Source organism: Meriones unguiculatus, chromosome 7 (genome assembly GCF_030254825.1).
Source record: "Meriones unguiculatus strain TT.TT164.6M chromosome 7, Bangor_MerUng_6.1, whole genome shotgun sequence".
In the NCBI taxonomy this organism is placed as follows: Eukaryota; Metazoa; Chordata; class Mammalia; order Rodentia; family Muridae; genus Meriones; species Meriones unguiculatus.
Window position 1 is genome coordinate 30,203,123 of NC_083355.1, and position 24,413 is coordinate 30,227,535.

The 24,413-nt window shown below is 36.3% G+C and overlaps 1 protein-coding gene across 4 annotated transcripts in view; it reads left to right on the plus strand.

Moving 5' to 3' along the window:
- The window catches only part of Stxbp4 (syntaxin binding protein 4), a 144,259-nt gene that overhangs the window by 23,292 nt on the left and 96,554 nt on the right, over positions 1 to 24,413 (plus strand). For 3 of the 4 annotated variants that reach the window (XR_009592844.1, XM_021655186.2, XM_060386984.1), the window contains exons 6-11: positions 8,308 to 8,414; positions 8,606 to 8,825; positions 9,702 to 9,780; positions 14,161 to 14,255; positions 18,907 to 19,003; positions 21,263 to 21,354. Coding sequence is in view for 3 of the 4 variants with exons in the window: in XM_021655186.2 (XP_021510861.2) it covers positions 8,308 to 8,414; positions 8,606 to 8,825; positions 9,702 to 9,780; positions 14,161 to 14,255; positions 18,907 to 19,003; positions 21,263 to 21,354 (690 nt within the window). In the remaining variant the exon portion in view is untranslated. The remainder of the gene's footprint in view (positions 1 to 8,307; positions 8,415 to 8,605; positions 8,826 to 9,701; positions 9,781 to 14,160; positions 14,256 to 18,906; positions 19,004 to 21,262; positions 21,355 to 24,413) is intronic. The other variant, XM_021655188.2, reaches the window with a different exon arrangement.

Consider the following 24,413-nt stretch of genomic DNA (forward strand, 5'->3'; position numbering starts at 1 on the left):
TTTCTCACCAAACTACTTTAATGCTACTAGTAACCTACAGGCCTCTGTGTAGACTTCCCTCTGCCTTTAGCTCTTCTTTTTCTCTATCTACCCTTACAAACTTGTCTTCCCTCAGTTTCTGAAAGAACCATTCCTTTCTTATCTCAATGCAGGTATATGGTTTCGTTAAGCTGGGAACAGCACCTCCTTCCCAATCTGCTATTCCAAGTATCAGTTTAAAGAATTCTTGGCAGAGGACTTGTTTCCTGTCCTCCCGCACAAGTGCAGATAAAGCCAGGTTCCATTGTTCCCGTGTGTGTGGCTAGCTCTTGTTCCTGTGCTTCATATCACCTTGCTCACTTTGTAATGGTGCACCTGTGTCTCTGATTGTCTTAACGCAGCCCAACCACTAGTCATTATGCCTCCTGACGGCAAGGACGCCATCCAATCTCTTCACAGTAATTTCCTTAGTGTGACTCACTCGGGTATTAATGAACGGATGTTGCCATGGTCATTCTGTCACATTTCTGTCTGTGACATTTCTGCCACCAACTTCCCTCCAGACCAGGGTGCATCTCCATCTTCCCCTTAGCCCTGCATATCAGATCATGAATAACATTTAGAAATTTTCCAGTGTCTTATTTTCCTTCTTTCATTGCTGATAGCATAAAGAAGAAAGCTTCTCTGCAAATGTGAAATAACATTGCATATTTTATTTAGTTGATCCCAAGACATCTTTAAAATGCACAGATAAGCTCTGTATAATATGCGTATGTGGCTATTACGTACTATACCAGTTTTCCTGTAAGTGCCTATTTCTTTTCCCAGCTCTGAAATTGGGATGGCCCTCACAAACAATGCCATGGTGTCCTTGGCAGTATTCTTCCTTGCTACATAAAAAAAAAAAAAAAAATAGAATCTCGTACAATTATTGTCACCTTAGATTTGAGAAATAGAAGAGATTTTGTCAAGCTTGTAAGTAAAGGAAAAGGTCCCATTGACCCAATGCCCACAGTTAGTGATGACACACAAAGTGTGGAAGGCCATATCTCACTTCCAGATGAAAGCTCCTTTAATGATGTGCTGAGCACATTGCTGAACTATGATCAGAGCGTTTGGGTACGTAGGGAGCAAGCCTTCTAGAAGACGGAAACCAGTCCCATTGGTGGACACTGAAGGAGCAGCAGCCAAGATGGTTCACTTTGCAGCGTCATTCTCTTCTTTGCCATTAGTGTTTTCATTATTATATAACCGTGTTAATTTCCCCAAGCTATTTACTGGACCTCATTAATTTGTTATTGACTTATTATGTTCCTTTGCACTGTGCTAAGGAAATAATCATGATAACCATGATCTGTCCAACCAAAGGAATGAGTGTGACAAGTCTGTGAGTTAGCTATATTAATATTATCTAATTTGCGAAAGGGTAGAAGTAAATGTAAATAAGGACAGTATAAAGTAAGTGCTGTATATAATACGGGTAAGTAAAAGTGTATTTTGTTCAACAAAGATAGCGTTTGAGCCTGGCTGTGAGGTGTGAGGGTTCCTTCTGTAGAGAAATGGAAGTAGTTGTAGCATTCTTGATGAGTAGCCAAGTGTAAAATCACTGAAACGTTAGCTGCTTTGAGGAGCATTCTCTGAAAAGAGGATGAGGAGTTTTTATAGAAGGTGTACAACGAGGCTAGAAAACGGCTGCAGTTAGTTTAGAATGGGCTTGGAAAGTTTAGGAGTTCCAACTTTTCCTAGCAGTGGGCTCCATCCAAGTTTCTGTATTTCGAGAGCAGTATAATTGAACTTTACTTGAAAATGGCCCATGGTAAAGGAAAGACTGATTCACCTTACCTTATTTACCACCTACAGTGTGCTTGACATGTGTTCTTTGATTCGTACAATAAGCTTGTGTTATAGATACATATACCAACTATTTTGCTAAAACAATGTATAGAGTCTCAGATGTTAAGCAACTTTATTATGTTTATACTGGTAACTAGATTTAAAAGAAGGACACATCTAATTCCAAAGCTTGGAAAAGGAATCCAAAGGTTCACAGAAGGAGAATTTCCTTTCTGTGTAATAAGCCAGTTCCATCAGTATCAAGCTCATAGACAGTTTCTGATAAAACAATAATGTTATTTAAAACTTTATAATGTATTAAAATGAACAGTGATAGCATGGCAGTTCACAACAGAAGAACTTAAGTGGCCAGGAGCGCATTATTCTTTTAACACGTACATTACTGTCAAATGAGAGCGTTCAAACTGAAGAAGAACCTGCAGACATGCCTGGGGTTTTGCTGGCCGTATGGTGCAGCTGTTCCATAACCTGTGAGTGGAAGAAGCTTCGGTATTTCTTCAAGTCATATCTGCACATACATTACATTAATCCATCTGGGGCTGAATCTACTCTTTTAGAATGCCAGGCTTTAAAAAAAATGGCTTTGTTTTTATTCACATGCTCTGACTTTTAAACAGGTTTAGAAATTCATATCAGCTAATATCTTATTCTAAGAAGCAAGGAAAAACTAACCACTACAAGTACATGTTCAAAAGTAAAAATGTATATAAACACTAGAAACCTGGGGCCAAAGACCTTCTCTCATCCTCTCAAATCCTCCTGCAAAATGCTGCTTTAGCCCATACAGGTAAACTAAGGTCATGGAAGATGTACAGCTCGAGAAGAGAATGCAGGAGGGTGCAGGGCAGTTTGAGCCCTTTTGCCTATCTGGACTTTTTAGCCTTTTTCTCTATCCTGGAAATGATTTTCTATAAGAAACATAAATATAGGAGTTAGCTCCAGATGTTTTTAGTTTAGTTCCTGGTCCCTGGTGAGAGGACATGCTATTCCATCCCTTCTCCTCATTGCTCATGAAGATCTAGCTAGTATTTGCAGAGCTCTCATTAAAATTCAGATGCATCTGAATGCTGAACCCCATGCTGTTCCCTCTCAGTCCCCTGCCTCTAATGCTTGTACCCAAATGCAATATAGCTGCCATCTGACCTGTGACCATCCTCACCAAATGTCCCGTTTTAAAGCTATTTAATAAAATGATACTTTATTTTCAGGAAACACACAAGAAAGGAAAACTACAGCCCAATTGTTTCAAATGAACATAGGTGGAAATTTTTTCAACAAAATACTAGCAAACCAAATTCAGGAGCATATAAAAAGATGACACATTGTGACCAGTTGGGCTTGATCATAGATTTACAAGGTTGCTATGAAATATGTGAATCAATAAATACAGTATACCATATAAACAAACAGAAACCACAAAACATCACTATTGATGTTGAAAAGGCATTTGTTAAAGTTTAACATGCCTTCATGATGAAAGTTCTGTTGACATTAGGAATTGATTCAGCATACTTGAAAATAGGAAAGGCTATATTTTGTTGTTTTTAACAAACTCTCAAACGTTTCATTTTGTCAATAAAGACTTGGGCACCAGCTACTGGGGTGAAAGCATCTTCTAGCTCAGAGAGGCAGAGGAAGTACCCAGCTGACCTTCCTCCTCAGCTGATGTCCCAGAAGGGAAAAAAAGACAGTCCGTCACTGATGGAAGTCAGGGCAGGAACCTAGAGGCAGGAATTACTGAGAAGATCTGCTTGTTGGCCCATTCTTTGATTCTGTTTTACAGCCCAGGACACTTTATAAGGGTGTGGTACTGCCTATAGTGGGCTGGGCCCCACACCTTCTCAAACTGAACATCCCTCCATTCTACTTTCTGTGTATTTCTCTATTTGTCCTCCTGACTTCTTACTCTGTATGATTTTTTTCCTGTGTTCACTTCCTATCAACTTTTTGCTTGCTCTACCTCTAGACCTATGGTTGACTTTATTTAATCCAGTCTTGGATTAAAGGTAAGTGCTAGGGATGAGCCACACCACAGCTAGAAACAGGTTATTCCAGTAAACAGCTCCATCTCGGTTCACCGTATGCTCAAATATCCTGCAACAATATTTTATACAACAAACCCACACTAACACTACAGTAGATGGAGACAAACTGAGCTTTTTCTCTGAAATCAGGAATGAGACAAGGATTTCCACTCTTCTCTTTCATATTCAATACAGTGCTCAAAGTCTTAGCTATGGCAATTAGAAAAAGATACAAAAGGGATAAATATAGAAAAGGAAAAAGTAGTACTGTCCTCATTTTTAAATGACATCATTCTTTAAAAGAACCTGTAGAATCTACTAGAAAACTCTTGAATTTAAATAAGTTGAGGACAGAAAATAATTTTAAAAATAGTCTTTATATTTTATTTACCAGTAGTCAGATATCAGAGGAAGAAATTAGGAAAAAACATGCATATTGGCTCAGATAGATAGATAGATGTCAAACACATACATTTGTATTATATATGTATGTGCTTGACATAATGTGTGTATATAATATACACATGAGTATATATAACATACATTTGTATTATATATATAACATAATATATTTGTATTATATATATTATATATAACTATGTTATTTATATGTATATATATTATATGTGTATCTTATATACATTTATGTATGTATATTATATATGTACATACTAACCATGTGTCTGTATTATATGTATTGTATTTGTATTCTATAACATAAATGTATGTTATATATACTCATGTGTATATTATGTGCATACATTATGTCAAGCACATACACACATATGTAATATAGATAGATATAGATATATATACATAAGAGTAGAAATTCATCTAACTAGAGAAGTTCAAGACCTCTACAATGAAAGCTTCGACATTTGAAAAAGGAAATCAAAGAAGATGCTAAATGTTGAAAAGACCTTTAATTCTCCTGAATTGGAAGAATTAATACCATGAAAACGGCTATACTACCAAAATTTATATACAGATTTAAGTATAATTCCTATCAAAATTCTGTTGTCATATTTCCCAGCTCTAGAAAAAGCAATATAAGAATTCATAAACTGTTACTAATAAGGAATTACTTTTTGTTTAACAAAGACATTATTTTTTTTTTTTTAGAATATAGAACCAGAATAGGATTCAGCAAGCTAGGGTCACTGTTTTTATGTTTAAGAATGGAGAAATTGCTTCCTCTTTTTATAGTGTGTTTGCCATATATGAAAGGATATTGGGATACATCAAACTTCTGCACCATAACCAAAAGAACACCTATAAATCTGTCTAGAGTAACTTAAAAACAAGAACTTTTAGTTCTATTGAAACTTCTGTATTCTTCTATTCAGTATCCACCATACTAGTAATAGAAGACTTAGACCAAAAACAACTTAGATGCAAGGGCTTATTTTGCTTACAGTTCCAGGTCACAGTTTGTCACTGATGGAAGTCAGGGACCTTGAGGCAGGAATAACTGAGGCTGTCTGCTTGTTGACCCATTCTTTGGCTCTGTTGTGTAACGGAAGACATCTTATAAGGGTATGGTACTGCCTGCAGTAGACTGAGCCCTATTACATGAAGTAACAATCAAGACGGTCCCTCATTGATATACCGACAAACAAACCTGGTAAAGATAATTATTCAGTTAAGAATTTTTTTAGGCGTTTCTAGGCTGTGTCAGGTTAACAGTTAATTAAGTAGCACAGATGCTCCCCCTGAATAAACTCTAGGTTTTACTTATTTTTTATACCTTTTATAGAAGAGATTTGTTAAGCTGAAATCTAGCATATTATAGAGTATATACCAAGTGTCGTAGCATAGCCTTGATATAGTTGTTTTTCATGGAAACACAATGGAACTCAATGAGCTGGGCCCAGGCAAGACAAATGAATTTATAAGAGCTTGGAAAATTAGCTCTTTTGTTTTGTTGGATGTGCAAAAATGTGGTGGTTGCTGCACCATATTAATCTTTCCTAGATCATTATTACTGTGTCTTTTCCCCATATATTTATCAAATGGTGATTTGACTTATGACTGAAACTGTTATGCATTATGTTGTTTGACCCTGTAATTATCTTTAACCACATACTTACAGAAGAATCCAAATTAGCGTTACAAATTTTATTTTTAATTAATTGCCTTTTGGGGTTTAATTTTTATGTTTGTACTTAAGAAGAGTTATTGAGTCATTATATCCTTAGACTGTAACAGATTACACAGTACTTGAGCTATGCTCCTATAAAGTCTGTTTTCTACAGTTATTTGCATGTGGTGCACATACAAGGGTCAAAAGACAACTCACAGGAGGTGGTTCTCTGTTTTCACCATATATGTTCCAAGGATTACACTAAAGTTGCCAGGCTTGGTGACAAGTGTTGAGCCATCCACTGGCCCTAAAATCTTCTGATGAATGTTTTATATTTAGTTTTCCTATGTATCATTATTCAGTGAAAAGAATGATACTTTATATCTTTTTCAAAAACAATAATAACCATTCTTGTTTATAATAAATTAGCCATAACTCATAATTTTTATGAGGAATTCAATTTAGACCAGAGATTGATGACTCAAAGCATGTAATTTAGTAGGTAAGATTTTTATTTTAATATTCTTATTATTTGAACATCTCAAACATCTCCCATAACCACCTCCACTCTTCTCTCAAACACCTCCCAGATTCACCCCACCTCCCCATACCACTGACTTCTTACCCTTACTTAAAAAAAAAAAAAAAAAAAAAAAAAAAAACCTGTGGAATCTAGTTTGTGCTGCCCATGTGCTTATGGGTGTGGGCCAGCCAGTGGAGCTTGGTCAGCCTGTTCTGGGGCCACACTCTTAAACAAATCTGACTCACTACCCTAGAAGCCATCAGCAGCCAATTCCTCTTCAGGCAAGGGTGGTGGGCTCACACTGGAATGCTGACAGGCTTGATCTTATGCAGACAGCCAAAGCTGCTGTAATGTCTTGAATGCCGTGGTCCTATCGTGTTCAATAGACACTGCTTCGCTCCAGTTCTCCCTGACCTCTGGCTCTTCAAGTCTTTTTGCCTCATCTGCAGCAGTGTCCCTGAGCCATACAGGAGAGGAGTGGTCCAGATGTCCCATTTGTAGCTGAGCACTCTGTTGACTCAGAGTAGATTTTAAGTCAATTGTCTTGAATCTGTAAAGATTATTTCAACACTATCAAAGTAAAAACGAAACTTTTTTAAACCTTATGTGTTGTCAGCCTTTCCTCTACAACAGATTCCTGAGTGAGTCAACTGATGGTCTGTTTGGGATTCACACTTTTTTATGTTTCAGTCCTTGCTTGACTGCCCAATAGCTTTTGGCCTAAGGCAACATATTCTGGCAGGATGTGACAGAGTGAAAATGTTCACCTAATGTCAAGGAAGCAAAAGAGAGAAGAAAAGAGGGTTCCATAATCCTCTAATATGTCTCTAATGCTTCCAGGGCCTCCCCCTCACCTCACCTCTAAAAATCTCAGCTGCTTCCAATAATGCCAAGCAGGGGACCAAGCTTCTAGAACACAAGACTTTTGGAAGACACTCAGAATATAATCCTTTGTTTTTTCTGTAATACTGGCAATAATATTTTCTGTCTTTGTACTAAATCTGTAAAAGAGCAGAACTTTGCTTTTCAGTTGAATTAAGAGGAAAAAAACAAGTGACAGAAATACTAGCCCAATAACCACATTCAATCTTGTAATTGATAATGCTGTGTTATATATTTGGCATAGTTATGCACAGGGCCAGGGCTTAACAAAGACAGACAGTTAAAATTGGTGATTATGAGCACAACATTGCAATGATGATATATGCACAGCCTGGTAGGCTTATCTAGCAAGTCTAGTAAAGAGGATGCTTGATTACTAACTGAGATTTGGATAAAACCAATATAATTAGTTCTCAACTTTATTTTTAAAAAGTCAGTATGCATGTGTACATTTTGTGTGTGTGCACGTGTATGTGTGTGTGCGTTTATGTGTGCATGTGAATATATGTAGGCATGTGTATTCATGTGTCTTCACATCTCCACCAAATCGTTACGTAAGAGGAAAGATGCAAGAATGCTCATTCACTAGGGTGGGTGAGTCTCCTATTCTGAAATATGCAATATGCAGTGAGTGCTTGGCTCGCTTTACCAGAGTCAGAATCTTATCAGACTCACAGAACTGAGCTTTGAAAACAAGTATCCTTTCCCAGTTTGGAGGCTTGTTTCCCCACAGCAGGCAGACTCATAAGCATGAGAATGTCTTCTCTGTGTGTATAAACCACTGTTTTACTTATATGTAATACTTAGCCAGGCATTAATAAAACATTTTGCTATTTGGATTCTCTAATTTTTTTAACTCTGTGTTTATGACATTATTCACAAAAATTAATTGCTTTTATTATGTTAATTTTATTAAACTACTTTTTTTTTCTTTTAATTTTCTGTTTGGCTTTTGTTTTTAGGATGGACGTTTGAAGCCAGGAGATCAACTTGTCTCAGTAAACAAGGAATCTATGATTGGTGTATCTTTTGAAGAAGCAAAAAACATAATTACTAGAGCAAAGTTGAGGTAACAATTCCACCTATATGATAAGATGAGTCATTTAGCATATATGTGTGTGTGTGTGTGTGTGTGTGTGTGTGTGTAAAGGTGGCAATTTAGGATGTCTTGAAAGGCTTTTATTCTACTAAGACCACTACCTCTGAATTTACTTCATTGCACTTGTTCTGTAGCCACAAAGTGATTTCTTTTCATTGTAGGTCAGACTCTCCTTGGGAGATAGCATTTATCAGACAAAAATCTTACTGTGGCCATCCAGGAAATATTTGCTGTCCATCCCCATTACAAGGTTCAGAAGACTATGGACCTCAAACCTCAGCATTTCATCTTCTCTCCCCTCCCCCTAAAACATTAGTTCCAAAGACTTCATCCACTCCCAAGACTCAGGACTCTACTTTACCTTCTTTTAAAGCAATTCAGGTAATCTTAAATTCCAGTTTATCTATTCAGTTCATAAGTCTCTTGTGATTTTTATGTTGGTTGAGTCAACATAGAATTGAAATGTTATTAATGATGATTATTAATAAGTTAGTATTTCCATGAAAGACTTTTCCTTTTTAGTTTTTTATTACATAAAACATATGTTTTTCAAGCCCATGCACCTTTTTTTCAGCAACATAAGAACATGGTGCCATAAAGATACAACTAGACTTCATTCAAAATTATAATGCCACGTTTAATTCTCTAACTATTAGCTTCCACTTAATAGAAGATGGCTGTTCACCTGTGGATGTACGTGTGTGCACAAGCTGATCCTGATCATCCAGTCTATGGGTAGTGCTCTCCTTACCCTCAAATGTGTATCCTGTAAAACAGTTCACCTTACTTATTTGATTCGTAATAAATGGAGAATTAACATATCCAAAGTAATGTAATTGCTTTCAGTGTGCTACATTGTCTATTAAACCACAATTCTAAAGTAGAATATAGATTCTTTATATCTGTCTTGGGAATAAAATAAACAGGAAACAGATAGACTTTCAGTTATAGGTAACTTCTATTCAAGGCATATGGTGATCAGACAGATTGTTTTCTGTCAGACTATTTCTTTTAAAAGGCAAGGGCCATGGCCTTCTGTTCTGTGATCCTTAGACACTGTAGAGCTGAAAGCATTGTTACTTTCATCTCTGAAACATTTTCTTTGAAGATGAATATACCAAGTATTAGGAGATTCATATTTTTTGGAATATTACTTTGATCTTTTTAACCATTCTATTTATGTTAACATGAGCATCTAGTTTGGTCTTTGACCTACTTTAGAAAATGATGTATCATCTCTTTTATTTTCTTTCACAGACAAAGCCTGGATACAGTAAAACAGAGCATACTCCAGTTACTCCTTTGGACAACAGCCCTACAGATACATCTACTCCAGGTAAAATTACACTTAATACCTATATTTTTCTTCAACCTTTCTTTTTCAATGATGTGCTAAAAATATTACTTAACAGACCTTAAAGAAGGGTACATTATGCTTTTTTTTCCTTCAATGAATAAAAGAGCAAAATGAATGCAATGTTTGGTGCTTTCTCTTAACTTTTGACTTTTGCTGGAAATATACTTGAACAAAGGTTTGAAATTTTAAGAAGTGCATTATAATAAATGCCTGTGAAGCTGTAGTAGTTAAATTGTTAAAATCAAGTAATAGTCAAGATGCAATTAATTGTCCCTTTACTGAAATACCAATTGGATATACTACTGCGTCTTTGAAAACACAGTGTAGACAGAACAAAACTTAAGAAAAATGTTTGTTTGTTTGTTTGTTTGTTTGTTTGTTTGTTTTGAAAGATATTGTATGGATATAAATTAGAAAGGCCATCTATACTTACTTTGATATTGTATTTTTGAATTACCCTAAATGACTTAGTGATTTTAAAACAATCAAATCAAAAATATCTAAGCTACACATAGAAAATTATTTTTATGAAGCTATAAAGTTCTTATTGACTCAAAAATCAAGAAAAATAATTCCTCCACTGAAAATGGCTCTAAAAGTTAAAGTAGACAATTTTTAAACTGTATTTAATGTAACTAAAAGGCTAACTATATATTGTCAAATTACAATTCAGAGTGCAACCCACATGTATTAATTTTTAATACCATTATTTTTACTTAGAGTTGCAAAATAAAGAGAACTAGTTTAGATTAAATAGCTACTAGATATGGACAAATAGTATTGTTTGGTGGTAGAGCAAATGCTTACCAGGCATGAGGCCCTGTACCCAGCACCAAAAAAAGGAAGAAAAAGAGAGCCACCATCAGACTTCACAGGGTTATGCAGCATTTATCATGTTTTCTCTGATTGAAAGGAGTATTTTCCAATGGGTTAGCAATTTTCCGCCAGAAAATATATACCTTTTAATTACTGAGGTTTAGTGATTCTTGGAAATACTATTAATTAGTATTCCTTTCACTTAATTAACATCCAGTCTCTTGGTAGACTGTTTTCATTTTAAATTGAAAACTCACATGGAAAGAAAACAGATGAGTAAAGCAGATAATAATCTAAGAGGTCAGGGTTGCTCCATGATGAAAGTCAGGGTCCTTTATTCTTTGATTATATTGTAAAGCACTCTGGAAGATCCTAATCCTTCATTCTGGTTTCTTCACTCAGTGACCCTGAGACTGTTGTCTAAAGGCTAAGTCACAGATTAAGTATAACACATGTGAAGTGCTTACCATTATGACTGGTCCATGACATTTGCTCATCAGTATTTTTATTATTAGTCATATGTGCAGAAACATAAGGTAGCATATATTCCAGATAACATTCCAGAGCACAAGCATGGCTTTAGAACACAAGTGAGAACTTCTTACACAGGAGTCAATTTTATGACCTTCCTTCAACCTCAAAAACTAGGATATAGCAAAGGACCCGCCACAGTATACAAAAACAATTGAGAAACATCAGCATCTCAAAACCAGACATCATCTAAATCTTAAGGAAGCAAGCAGAAGACCATACTAATTTAAGGAGGCACCAGAACTCAGATAAGTGAGGCGCCAGAAGACACTAAGAGCCAGGTCTGATGACAGCATAGATCTTGCAATAGTAAGTAAAGGGAGATTTGTACCAATGGTTATAAGAAATTTGCTTTATTTTAGAACCAGAAAATAGTTAATGAAAAATATATTTGAGTAAGTCATTATTAAAATATTAACGTAAAATATTCTTCTAGCATTAACTCAGATCCACTTTTTATTTCTAGATAAATATGGTAGTCAAGATATTAAATGGGATATTACACAGGATAGGGAGTAGAAAAAGCCTCAAAACTGACTTGAGATGTGTTGCACATGTTATGATTTCTCTGTTGTAAGTGAATCAGCATAGTTTTTATCCATGTTAGCTCCTTACATATCACCTTCTAGACCTCCTTTAGTCAGCATTCACATTAGTTTTTTTTTTTACTAGGGTGACCAATACCTGACAAAGGCAACTTAAGAGAAAAAAGACTATTTGGGCTCACAGTTCAGAGGGAATCATGAGTCCATTGTGGTGGGAAAGGCATGGCTAAGAAACATGTGGAAGCATGTGGGAAGCTTCTCACGGTTACCCTACCAGGTTCCATGCAGGACTGAAATCAAAAGTAAACACGAACCATCAAACACCCAGCCCTTCCAGCTTACCTCCACAAGCTGGGTCCCACATACCATTGTCTCCATAACTCCCGAAACCTCCCCAAATAATCTAGCAGCTAAGGGCTAAGTATTTATATTATGAGCCCACTGGGATATTTTATATTCAAACCATTGAGGAATTTATTTTTAAAATGTAAACAAGGTTTTAATATTAACCCCAACAAAAATGAACATAAGATACTCTGTTTTTATGTCAGTTATTTGCAGGTGTAAAATTGCTTAGCATTTTTAAGATCAGCATTATACATTAATATATTTAAAAATTATTGGCCCATGGTATAAATTAATCTGAGAATTCAGAATGATTTACTGTGGCAGTAAGATGGACAATATACTAGTTTGAGTGAACTACAAGTTAACTGAAGATGTTCCTAAGGGAATAAGAAACGGTATTATCATGTTTGAAGTGTGGCAAGACTTAATTCCTTTACACTCAGCCTTTTAAAACTCCAACAATACTGATAGAGAAAAGTACCTTCCAAGGCTTTATGGAATTAATTTTAAAGTGTTGATCATACTCTTACAAAGTTTTTTCTTTCTTTTTATTCTAAAAAGAAAAGAAATAGAGAGCCTAAGAATGATAAAGTCTTTTCCTAGAGAGAAGCAAAGGGGAGGTTGAGGCAGTTTAAAGAAAGAGGGAGTCCCTAGCAATTGAGGTTAAACTTGAGTCATTCAATCTCAGCCTTGACTGAAACCATAGATAGGTTAGCTTGGGTCCACAGATAGGTTAGCTTAGGGTAGTGACCCTTAACTGTAGGTCAGCCACCAACCTGAAAACAGGTCTCAAGATGAAACCCTAAAGTTGAAAAGTGTGGAGTTTTCTTACCTGTCTGTGGTCTTTCACTCCATTTCAGCCCATGATAATCTTTTCTACCACACTGTAAGTTTTATATAGAGTTACTCTTAATTGATAAAAGCAGCAATTTAATATTTTATAACCTCATGACCAACAATTAGATGTCATGATAACAAAAGAGTTTTTCTTGTTGTTACCAGAATTGTAAAAATTCTGTCACAGTAAAATCAACCCTTTTTGAGGTTTAATTCCATTTGGAGCTAAAAGTCAGTGACAATTTTTTTATATATATACTCTTAACACCTATAAGCTATATTAAAGATTTTGCATAGAATGTTGAGGATGTGTTAAAGGTTTAGAGGAAGACTCTTTATTTTCATATGTGCTTCTTATGTTCTTAAAGAGAATGCAAATCATTTTGTACTTAGAGACAGATGCTCTGAGAAATTAAAAAAAAATTAAAACACTGCATAAAGATGTGACATTTCAAAAAGTTTTTTTCTCTTCCTCTTGTTTCTATGTAGAACTAGTAAAATACCATTTAAGAGTGTATTTAGAACAGTGACAACTTAGATAGGAAGGATTGACACAAATTGTAGAAATTTGTCTCTAAAACTGTGGCATATTAAATTGTTTCTCAAGGGCTGGCCTCTTGTTGCACCTAATTTCACATTCCTGAAAACAGGACAAAAAGAATATCTGCATAATTAAGCTGTATTAAAAAACATACAGGGAAATGAGTGAGGACTAGCTTTCCTTTAACTCTTAAAAGTCCAATTTTGCTGCTAAAAGTCTGGTCCTTCTGTGAAATGGAACGGGATTTTTAGCCCAGAAACTTCCTTGTCCGCATTGTCCTTCAGTGTGTGTTAGAAGCTGCACTTGGAGTTTTCTAGAATACTTCCACAGTTCCCTCAACAGGACTGTCTTTTCCAGTCAAGGAAATACCATGGTCTTTCTGATTCTCAAATATGATTTTTCTTTCTTGAACAGAATTTATTTTTTATCTTACAGTTCCCAGGGCACTGTGATGAGGACCATAAAGGGCTAGGTATCTGTCTTTAAGTTAATGTTTCCGTGAGACTTCATAGTGCATAATTGACTATGCTGCATATTATATCCTTCAGAGCTCAAGTAAAGCTGATTTATATGATAGGTTTTAGACTTAAGGGCGAAAAAAATCGTAAAAACAAAAGTAAGACCTGCCAACTGTTTAACCAGAATTACTTTTGAACAGCAGGAGCCCAGAACACATCTTGTCAAATGAAAAGTTCTGTTCCAATTAGATTTCCAATTAATGTATACCCTGTTGTCTCCTAGATATTGCTCCTGCTTGGACTGATGATGATTCTGGACCACAAGGAAAGATTTCCCTAAATCCTTCTGTTCGCCTTAAGGCAGAGAAACTGGAAATGGTAAATCCCTTAAAATCATTTTCTCCACAAAACAGTAGGAAAGAGCTGTGTCATTCTTGGAGAGGAGAATGTTGTAGAGACATGGGTTTCTTGGAGTTGCTTATTTAATTAAATGAATGACAGCTTGGGTTTTAATTATTTAATAACAGTTATATTTGCAAGTTCGTAGCAGTTCACTTGTATAAACTAAAAATAAAAGCTCTGGTTACTAAACTGACATGCAAATTGCTTTCTTTCTCTTTGGCTATGGTGATAGCTCAGTGGGTAAAGTGCTTGCCATGAGAACATGAGATGCTAAGTTCAGTCCTTCAGAACTCACATTGTAAAATGCCAGGCTTGTGAGGAAGCACAGATGGGCAGCTCCCTGGATTTCACTGGCCCAGTTAGTTGTATTGGTTGGCTTTTACGGCCACCCGACACAAGCTGAAGCCATCTAAGAAGAAGGACTCTCTACTGAAAGAAAGAAAAAACAAAAAAGCCTTGCTCAGGTTGGCTTGTAGGAAAGTTTGTAGGGCATTTTCTTGATTAATAATTAACATGGGAGGGCCTAGCCTATATAGTAGATAGTGCCCACCCTGGGTAATTGGCCCTGGGTTATATAAGAAAGCAAGGCGAGCAAGCCATGAGCAGCAAGTCAATAAGTAGCACTCCTCCGTGGCCTCTGTTTTAGTTCCTGCTTCCAGATTCCTTCCTGGAGTTTGTGCCCTGACTTCCCTCAGTGATAGTGTGACCTGAGACTTGTAAGCTGAGATAAAGTCTTCCTTCCTGAATTGCTTTTGGTCATCGTGTTTACAAAAGCAATGGAAACCTTTAACTAAGACACCAGCTTAGCCTATTTGGCAAGCTCTAAACTAATAAGATATCCTGACTCAAAAAACAAGCTGGGAGGTAAGGTTCCCAAGGAATAAGCTGATATTGTCCTCTGGAGTCCGTGCATGGATGTGTATCCATACATGTGTACCCACATACACACACAAAAGAAATACATGTTAGCTTATAAAATGCCATCAGGATTAGTAGCCTTCTTACACTGTAGCAGTATTTGCAAGGAAGTAATGCAGCATTGTTCATTATTTTAAAAAACAAAGCATTACTGAATCATGAAGAACACAATAATCAGGTCCACATGAAATGTGAAGAGATTATTGCATTGCACTAGGGCACTCACAGACAATCCTAGGAAGAGTAAAACCCTGAGAACATCATGTACAAGAGACGGAAGGTGATTAAAACAGAAAAATTAAAGGTGAAATGTACTTGAAAATCGATGAGGTGGTTGAGGAGTCCTCACTGGACACGGCGCAAGAACTCAACACTGCCTTCTTGCGATAATTAGAGACAATGACTTTCATGTTTGTAGAAGATGAAATCGCACAGCTAGAATAAATACCTTATAATTAGAACAAACATCATAATTATTCTAATATCTCTCCTTTTGCTTAGTTCCGAGTAGTACCTTTCTCATCACCAATTTAAATCTTACTGTTGTTTAAACAATGATCAAATCCACCTCTTTTCCCAGAATTTTCTGACTATGATAGTTTACATATTTGTAGCACTGTCATGTTGTATTGCCTTACAATCTTTTTCTGTATCCTGTTTTATTGGTAAGATTGGATATTTCTTCACCCATAGTACCTACCTGTGCTTTTTGTTTTGTTTTGTTTTTTGCTTTGTTTTTGCCATATAGAAGAGAACATACATCTTATGTATGTTACTGGTTTCCAGGAAGAAGAACCCATAAACAAAAGACAGTTCAATAAAAGGAAACATTGGGTTTTGCTTCTCCCAGAAGCCTTCAGCAATGAAAACCCAAATAAGCGAGGCAACGTGTGTACATTTATGACTAGTTTTAGAAAAGAGAGTGGCCAGTGGCCAGTGTTGTAGAAGGATGACTAGGCAATGGGGAGAGGTGTGACCTAATAGTAAGAGAAGGGGGAACTTCAAAAGGCTGCTTCAGTTAACAGTGTACTGTTAGAACAATTATAAAAAGCATACAATAGATGGAAAATATACAGCATGGTAAGCTGTGATAAATTTTATATACAGATAACTTTTAAACACACAACACTATATAGAGTAAAACGTGTAAAAATATGTAATGGATATGAGTTTATACCATATTCAGAGGAACAAATTCTGGAAAACCACACAAATTGTTAATAGTGATTGTTCCCATAGCAGTGATTTTCCACATCAGAAGTATAATTTTCCTCTGCAGAGGACACTTGGCAATTGTCAATAGTGGTTGTCAATAGAGAAGACCATATCCAGATTACCAACCAGGACTAAAATTTACATCCTAAAACTCTGTGTCCTAAAATTTAAATAATATTTCAAACAACTTATAGTTCAACTTTTGCTAGCAAACATTAAAAAATATATCTCATTTTACTTATTAACTAGAGAAATTCAAATTAACAACATATTTGACTTCTGATATGACAAAATGAAGATGTGAAAACAAATTTTGTTAAGGATGTAGAAAGCCAGGATTGTGTGTGTGTTGCTGGCATGTGTAAATGAGTACACAGTGAAGAACAGTTCAGCAGTAGGAAAGTTGATAACTTGCCCTGTGGCCTGGTATCTCCTCTTACACTCATTATAAAGTAGAAAAATTTACCTCCATCCATAAAAGGAGACATGTATAGTGTTTTATAGTAAAAAATGGTGGTCTATCCCTCAGATATGGATAATAAATTATAATTTATCCATTCCATGAAATACCACAAAGTACGTAAACTACATATGTAAGAGGTATTGAACAATTGTGAAATCATTAGGTTAAGATAAAATAAAATTAATGTCTAGTTATTATTTTAGATTAAACTATTTGTGTAAAATTTTAAAAGCACAAATTAAAGTGTATATCATTTAGGAGACATGTTTTTACATACTAAGCAATATTAAAGAACAGACAAGAATGTGGTGACCTTAAGATAGCATTTACTGTGAAGAACAATAGAGGAAGTTTTCAACTCAATTTATAGTTTTATTTCTTGAAAACACAAGTAGATTTTAAACAAATATCATTGAATATTTTAAGATAGCCAAGTAGTTAGGCATCCTTTGTATCCTTTTTTTTTTAATTGTGATTTTTTTAGGATGAAAATATACAAACACTAAAATTGTTCTTGAATGTTATGTAAACAATACTTAGGGCTTTGATAGGGTAGAAGGATGGTAGTAGACCCACCTTAAAAACACTTGAAGAATCTTTCCTGATACTCTGCCTTCTTCCTGTTTCCTTCCACTCTGTCCAGTCAGGTGCATGCCTGTATGATAAACAAATGCTTTAATGCTTTCAGTGGTGATGTGTCCTCTGTACACTTGCATTAAATAAAATACTGTACTTATTGTAATCATTTACACATTATTCTCACCCTAAAGACCATAAGAGTTTTGAGGCTAGAGACTGTATGTTATTTGTTGATATCATTGCACAGAGGTATGTGTAAGCACCAAATAAGTATTTGGTTAAAGAAGTGGTGACTGTTTGAACATATTTCAAGTAGTGAAGATATTTGTCAAGGATAATTACCCTTAATAAATGTGGTTTACCATTTAGCCGTACTATGACTGACGCCATGTGGAATCTTGACTGACTCTTGCTGGAATCCACTGACAGGGCAGTAGTCAGTTCTTGTGCATTAAAATTAGTATGGGCCGTGTATACCTAGAGGATCCCAAAAAGGAGCAGTTTCCATGGAAATGTAATGTTCTTACCATAAAGAAGCCCAGAAGAAAACAACCAGGGAGAAGCACAGAAGCTCCAAGTATCAGATGCACATTCCAGCCTCTCAGATAGACTGCCTATTCCACCATCATTGTTGAGGCTCCCTGTGAGTCAAGGTGGCTGATCACCTTTTCTCCTTCCTTTCTCCCCTTTTATTAAGGCAAGGGGAGAAGTGCTTCCTCTACTTTTGATAGACTTCCTGCATGTTCTATAGCACTTCCGCTTTGGCTGCCACATAGCCCCCAGGACCTCATCAAGGGGCAAAGTGTATCTTAGCTGCAATGTATCTTAGCTGAAAATTTTGGTGGTTCTATTTACGGCTAAAGAACATGGGAAGGACAGTGGAATACACGTGAGAATTTCTACATTTTTATTTTAAAAGCAGATGTTACTTTACCCAAAGAGAAGAGCCGAACAGAGAAATGGGTGTCAGGGAAAACCTTCTTATTTTCTGTTTGTGTAAGTGTAGCCCTAAAGCAGCCACAATTAATAATATTTTCCATTTAACCCAATTCTATCAACTTCGTTTATGTTCTCAAGATAACAACCAATGCTTTTCATGAGGTTTTTTTTGGGGGGAGGGTGTTATCTATAAATTTGACTTCAGTAATTTTTTTTCTTCTGCAAAATCACATACACTATAAAATAATTTTATTTCTGGTCCTACAGCCATATATGTAAATCTGGCATCAGCCAAGGTATGTGCCATGGTGGTGGATGAGTGACAGTTAAAGGAAGGTAATTGTTTATAGGTGTTTAACCTACAAACCTTCATCAGACTTACCGTGGGATCTGATTCTGGTTACAGTTTCCCTGGATGATTTTATTTTCCACTGCATTGTAAAATGTAGCTCCAGTGAAAAGTTTTACCCCAGTGGTTTGAAAATTGCTTCACATGAGTCCATTTCCTTCCAGGCTCTCAATTACCTTGGTATCCAGCCAACAAAGGAGCAACAGGAAGCCCTGAGACAGCAGGTCCAGGCCGACTCAAAGGGGACTGTGTCCTTCGGAGGTAGTGCCTTAAGTGCATCCTGTTGTATTATCACAGACAGTTGGTGGACATTATGGTGGCCTGTTTTCATTGAAGAGAGCTTTCTCTTAGAGGGAGAATGAAAGTTTACACCATGCTACTTCAAACCCCGTAATTGGTGCTTTAAAAATGACTCTTGCTCCTAACCTGGCTGGGTCAGCAGAAGGGAGACCTTTGTCAGAACCCATCAGCTCTTAGTATCATTACTCGATCCCATTCTCGTTGCATGTTCTATTTAGTGTATAAATCTTGGTTTAATAATATGAAAAGAAATAATAAAATATACAGAAATTTCAATTTCACTACTACGAAGATCACATCTACCTCCTTTTTTAGCTAGCGGAATAGGAAGTTTTTGTCATACTGCATAATTATTCTTAGAGATGGCATAATGCACCAAGGTTTCTACTCTTGGCATGTTGATGGTTTCTCAGGAGCTTTATTACAAATCTATATTTATTATGGCTTTTATAAATATGCATTTGTACTTTAAAATGTAGCAATTTCTTCTCCTTTTTAGTAGAATAAATCCCCCCAAGTGGTCTGGAATTTTAATACCTACCACTAAGAAGATATCTACCACTAAGTAGTTATTTTCTAAAACCTGTTGCTATCTGTCTATTCTACTACATAGTAATATTTGAATATGATGGCTACTTTCTAGTCCTCATAATGTTTGTTCTGCAGTACACATAGTAAATGCAACATTGTATCATTTTAAAACATCTCTATTAAAATAAATTCATCTTTTATTTTTGCAATGAGAAAAAAAGATATTTGGGGTTTCATCTTCTCTTGAAAATTACCCCCCAAATAATAGTAACAGGAAACAGAAATATACATACCACAACAACAACCCCCCCCCCAAGTTTCTAAAGACAGAAGAGGGATGCAGAGAGAGCAATAAATTTACCAGAGTACAGAAGCAGGAGAATCTAGACATGTGAAGGTGGTGACCTCACAGGGAGGGGAAGCTGGTGTGAAGTACCAGGTATGACTGTAGGCTGGTTTACTCCGTGCATTAAAGTCAGTTCTTAGAAATGTCTGATACAGATAGTTTTCCATGCTGCTATTTTACCTTTCTCAAGCAGTATAGCACCTATTGCGCCCTTACATTTCAATGGGAGGAAAGAGGTATATCTCATTGAGAAATTAAACTAGAGATATTGTAGAACTATACGTACTTCTTAGAAGCAAGGGAATTTGGGGATGTCTGTGGTGAGTCATTGCTTACATGTACCCAGATGCTCAATGGCATTTGCATCCATGTTTATAATCATTGCAGGGTAGTTAAGGTGTGTCTCTGAAGAATCTAAACAAAAATGTCAGCAGGCCTCCAGAGTGTTTTTTCTACAATAAAATAATCCTGCTAGTTGACAAAGCAAATTATGCACACATAATTTCCAACCAGCTTTTCTAGTCCCTCATTAATTGTTAAATATAAACTCAAAATCAAAGGCTTCTGAACTTTGATAAGGTCATATAAAGTACAGAGCCTAAAAATATCAAATAGAAAAAAGAAAAATGATAGATAACATTAGATAATGAAGATAACATTAGACAGACTAATATCCTTAGAAAGACAAGAAAGGATAACGTACCCATGAGGTCAGAACAGTAGTGTGTAGTCAGAACAGTGCACATTTGTAAGGCCCCTTTGAAAGTACAATGTAATAGCTACAATTACAACTCACTGGGGATACATAGAGGAGTGGGTCCTAACAGTATCTGAAAGCTATGGACTGCTCTGATACTTAACTTGCCAAGTTGCCTTGGTAAATTTAGAAAGCCTGTCTCAGGTCTGATTTGCTCATCTGTAGAACAGAAAAAGACCTGCCTCAGAGGAGGGTGAAGAACTCAGCACATACGGTGGTTACATAAACATTGACTGTTACTGTCATTGTCAACCCTTATATTCTTTCAGCATGAAAAGTCATGTCATAATATTCCTTTTTTTTTTTTCAGAACACTGTACATAATATGAGAATTGGGGAATTAGATGCCTGTGTTATGTATTTACTTTACTGGATCTTAACTGAATTAACGTGACAAAGCTAACTGAAGTGAGATAAAAATGGTTCTCTATTATTTAAATGTGTATTGTATTTACCTGTCACTTTGGTCAATACTGTTTTAGGATAACTTGCGTGAGTTAACCTGAAGCTCATTATTTCAACTTCCAGAAATATTTGTTTAGATGAAATTAAGTGCTATGGTCTTACCAAAATCTGTTCATTTTAGATTTTGTCCAGGTTGCCAGAAATTTGTTTTGCTTACAGTTGGATGAAGTAAATGTTGGCGTTCATGAAATCTCCAGCATCTTAGACTCACAGGTAGAGTATGCTGTCTCTCCAGCTGTTTTGACTGAACAAAGGGCACAAGTCTTGAATGTTGTGGGTCATATATGATGCCCTTTATCCAGTCTCCACTGGCTTTTGTTAATTCATTTTAAGTTATTTAGTTATTACTTACGTAAATATTTGTACACGTAGGTGTGGGTGCTCATGTGAGTTGAGGTATGCATGCACACATTTGTTCGTATGTGGCGAGGCCAGAAGTCAGCCTTGCTTATCACTACTCAGAAGTTAAGCACTGCTTTGTTTAGACAGTTTCTCTCATTGGCCTTGGGCTCAAGTAGGCTAGACTTGCTGGCCAGCTAGCGCCAAAGATCTGCCTGTCTCTTCCTTCCCAGTGGTAGCAGCCCTGGCTGATAGTTTTGTATGTGTTCTAGTGATTGAGCTCAAGTCTTTAGGCTTGTACACCAAGCACTTTACACACTGACCGCCTCACCATTCCCTACACTGTTGTTGTTAACATACTATATAAGTAAGGGCTGGAGAGTTGACTTAGTAAGTAAATTACATGCTAACAAGCATAGAGACCTGAGCTTGGGTCTCTGGTACTCACATAAGGAGGAGAACTTGAACACCTCTAATCACAGCCCTCAGTTGGCAGATAGGAGCTCTAGAACCTTGCTGACCGATTGAGTAGACTTGATGAATTCAGTGAGCCCTGATCTCAAAACCATGCTGGGGAAAAGTTTTTCTGCCTCCTGTTTTCTCAGCACCACTCCCCACCCCCAATCTCCCCACCCCCACCCTATCTTGTCTTTCACCCCTCAGTTCAGTTGTATTGGCAGTTCGCCCTGTGGGGGCATGTATTATCATTAGTAAGCAACACGGAGTCACCTGTGTGCCCTTTCTAGTCTACCTGGACTCACACTAATATATGCATAGAAAAGGACCTATAAGTGCATAACCTGTTAAATATTCAATCTGAACCATTCCCATGAAAAATAATGTTAAGGAAATACATAGCTAAACCCACAGGTAACTCCTCTGTGTGTGTTGCATTTCAGTTATTAGTGAATGAAATCCCTACTCCAAAAGATTAGGACAACCATACTTGGGCTTTCTAAAACAAAACCTTGTTAAAAGCTTCTTACTTTTTATCTGAAATATATTTTAAATGATTTTTGTCATGTTATTAAATATTTATGATACCTACTTTATTGGAATTATACTGCATTTATAGAATGGCTTGGTTATGAACTAAGTTTGACTTTCTTTTATTTATATCATTGTTCTTGTTTTGAGAAAAGTGTGCCATGTTCTATGTGCATCTTAAATATTTCTATCAGTTTACCAAATATGCTATACTTTGTGATATTATTAGAAAAGAATTTTTGTTTTTTATCACTAGTTTTAATTTTACTAGTGTAACTTTTCTTACTATAATGAATTGCCTAAGGCAGGTTAGATTATCTTACTGCCAGTTCTACAGTCACAGATCAAAGGCCAGGATTGTAGAGTGAATGAACCTCTGGGAAAGTCCTATAGGACAGAGGCTATCACAAAGGAAGGAGTCTTACTGCGAATAAGTGAGCACGTTTTGAAAAGCCAAAAAGCAATGACCTTCACTAGGCTTTACCTTCTGAAGACCCTCCACCTCATCATTGCACACTGAGGACCAAGTCTTTAAAATATGAATCCTTCAGGAACAAGACGCATCCAACCCACAGCCAGTTGCTTTTAAATGATAGTCTTATTGACAGGAAGTGTCAGTACTGGTATTCGTTCCATGTGTCTAGAGGTTCGGGGTCTGGAAGTATGATTAACTTGTAAAAACAAATCTGATCTTATTTGAAGATTACTCATACCATTTTTTTAAACACTTGGAACCACTTTTTAAAAAATATATATATATATATATATTACACATATGTATGTATGTATGTATGTATGTATTTTTTTAACCACTGGTCATTTTACACTCATCACAGTCACCCAAAAACCTTGCTGTTCAGATACTGTAAGGACAGTACCTGCCTTTCTCAGAATGATTAGGAATCCTGTGGCATTTAGCAACAACTGAACTGTAGACCCACCATCTGCTGAGACTGCTCTATGTAACGTTCCAGGCAGATGTGTCTCTTACTGCTAAACAGTTCTCAAGGTTGATATGCCCACATGTCAAGCAGAGGCAAGGCTAGTCCTCGATGTGCCAGTGAAGTAAAGACCTGTATGAGCACGCAGAGCAGCTGGAAAGCAATGCACATGCTCTGAATGAGTAATTTGTTTCCTACTCACCAGCAGGATTTTAGGGCAGATAAGAAAGAGTGTTGTCAATCTGCAGTACTTTGAAAGCAAAAGCACCATACTGACGGCAGTTGCGCAAGATGCTCTGTGTGCCAATAATTTCCTGTTGAGACTGTAGATCAAAATGTTGTGCAATAGTAATTATTAATGAAATTATATTAGTTGCCTTCTGCTTATCATCACACAGAGGATTATTGTCAAGTGTGAGCTTTCCTTTTTAACTCCCATTGAATCCATAAGAATACATTTCTTCATCAGTCATATGTACAACAAAAGAAATCTCTCAAAGCACACACTGAATTCTCATTTAATATTATTGAGTTCTATTTTATTAAAAATTCTATCTTGCAATTCATGAGTGAATAAAATACCACAATTTTAAAAGCATTATATAAGTCACTGCTTATTAAAGTAGCTTGCCAAAAACAAAGGGATCCAGTGATCCTTTATTCATATTTGAGGTATTGGAGTGAGCTTTTGATTTAAATAGAGCAATAATGGGGTCATAGGCAGGAAGTATGAAAAATTAAGTAGTCCTGGTCACCCACCCATTGGTGCCTGAGCTTTTTGACTAAAAGGTGGTCCTTGGAAGTCATCAACACAGGAGACTGGTGCTATAAGATGATACACTTCAAAGAACAGGCTCTGTTTTGTAGATAGTTATTTTCATTCTGGGGTGGTCTGTCCTGTAGGTTTCTTGTTACCTGGGAGCAGATTTAGTCACTTGTCTTCAGTCCCAATGCCCTGGACTATAAGGCATTTTAAGAGGAAATATTAAGGACAGTGACTTGTCT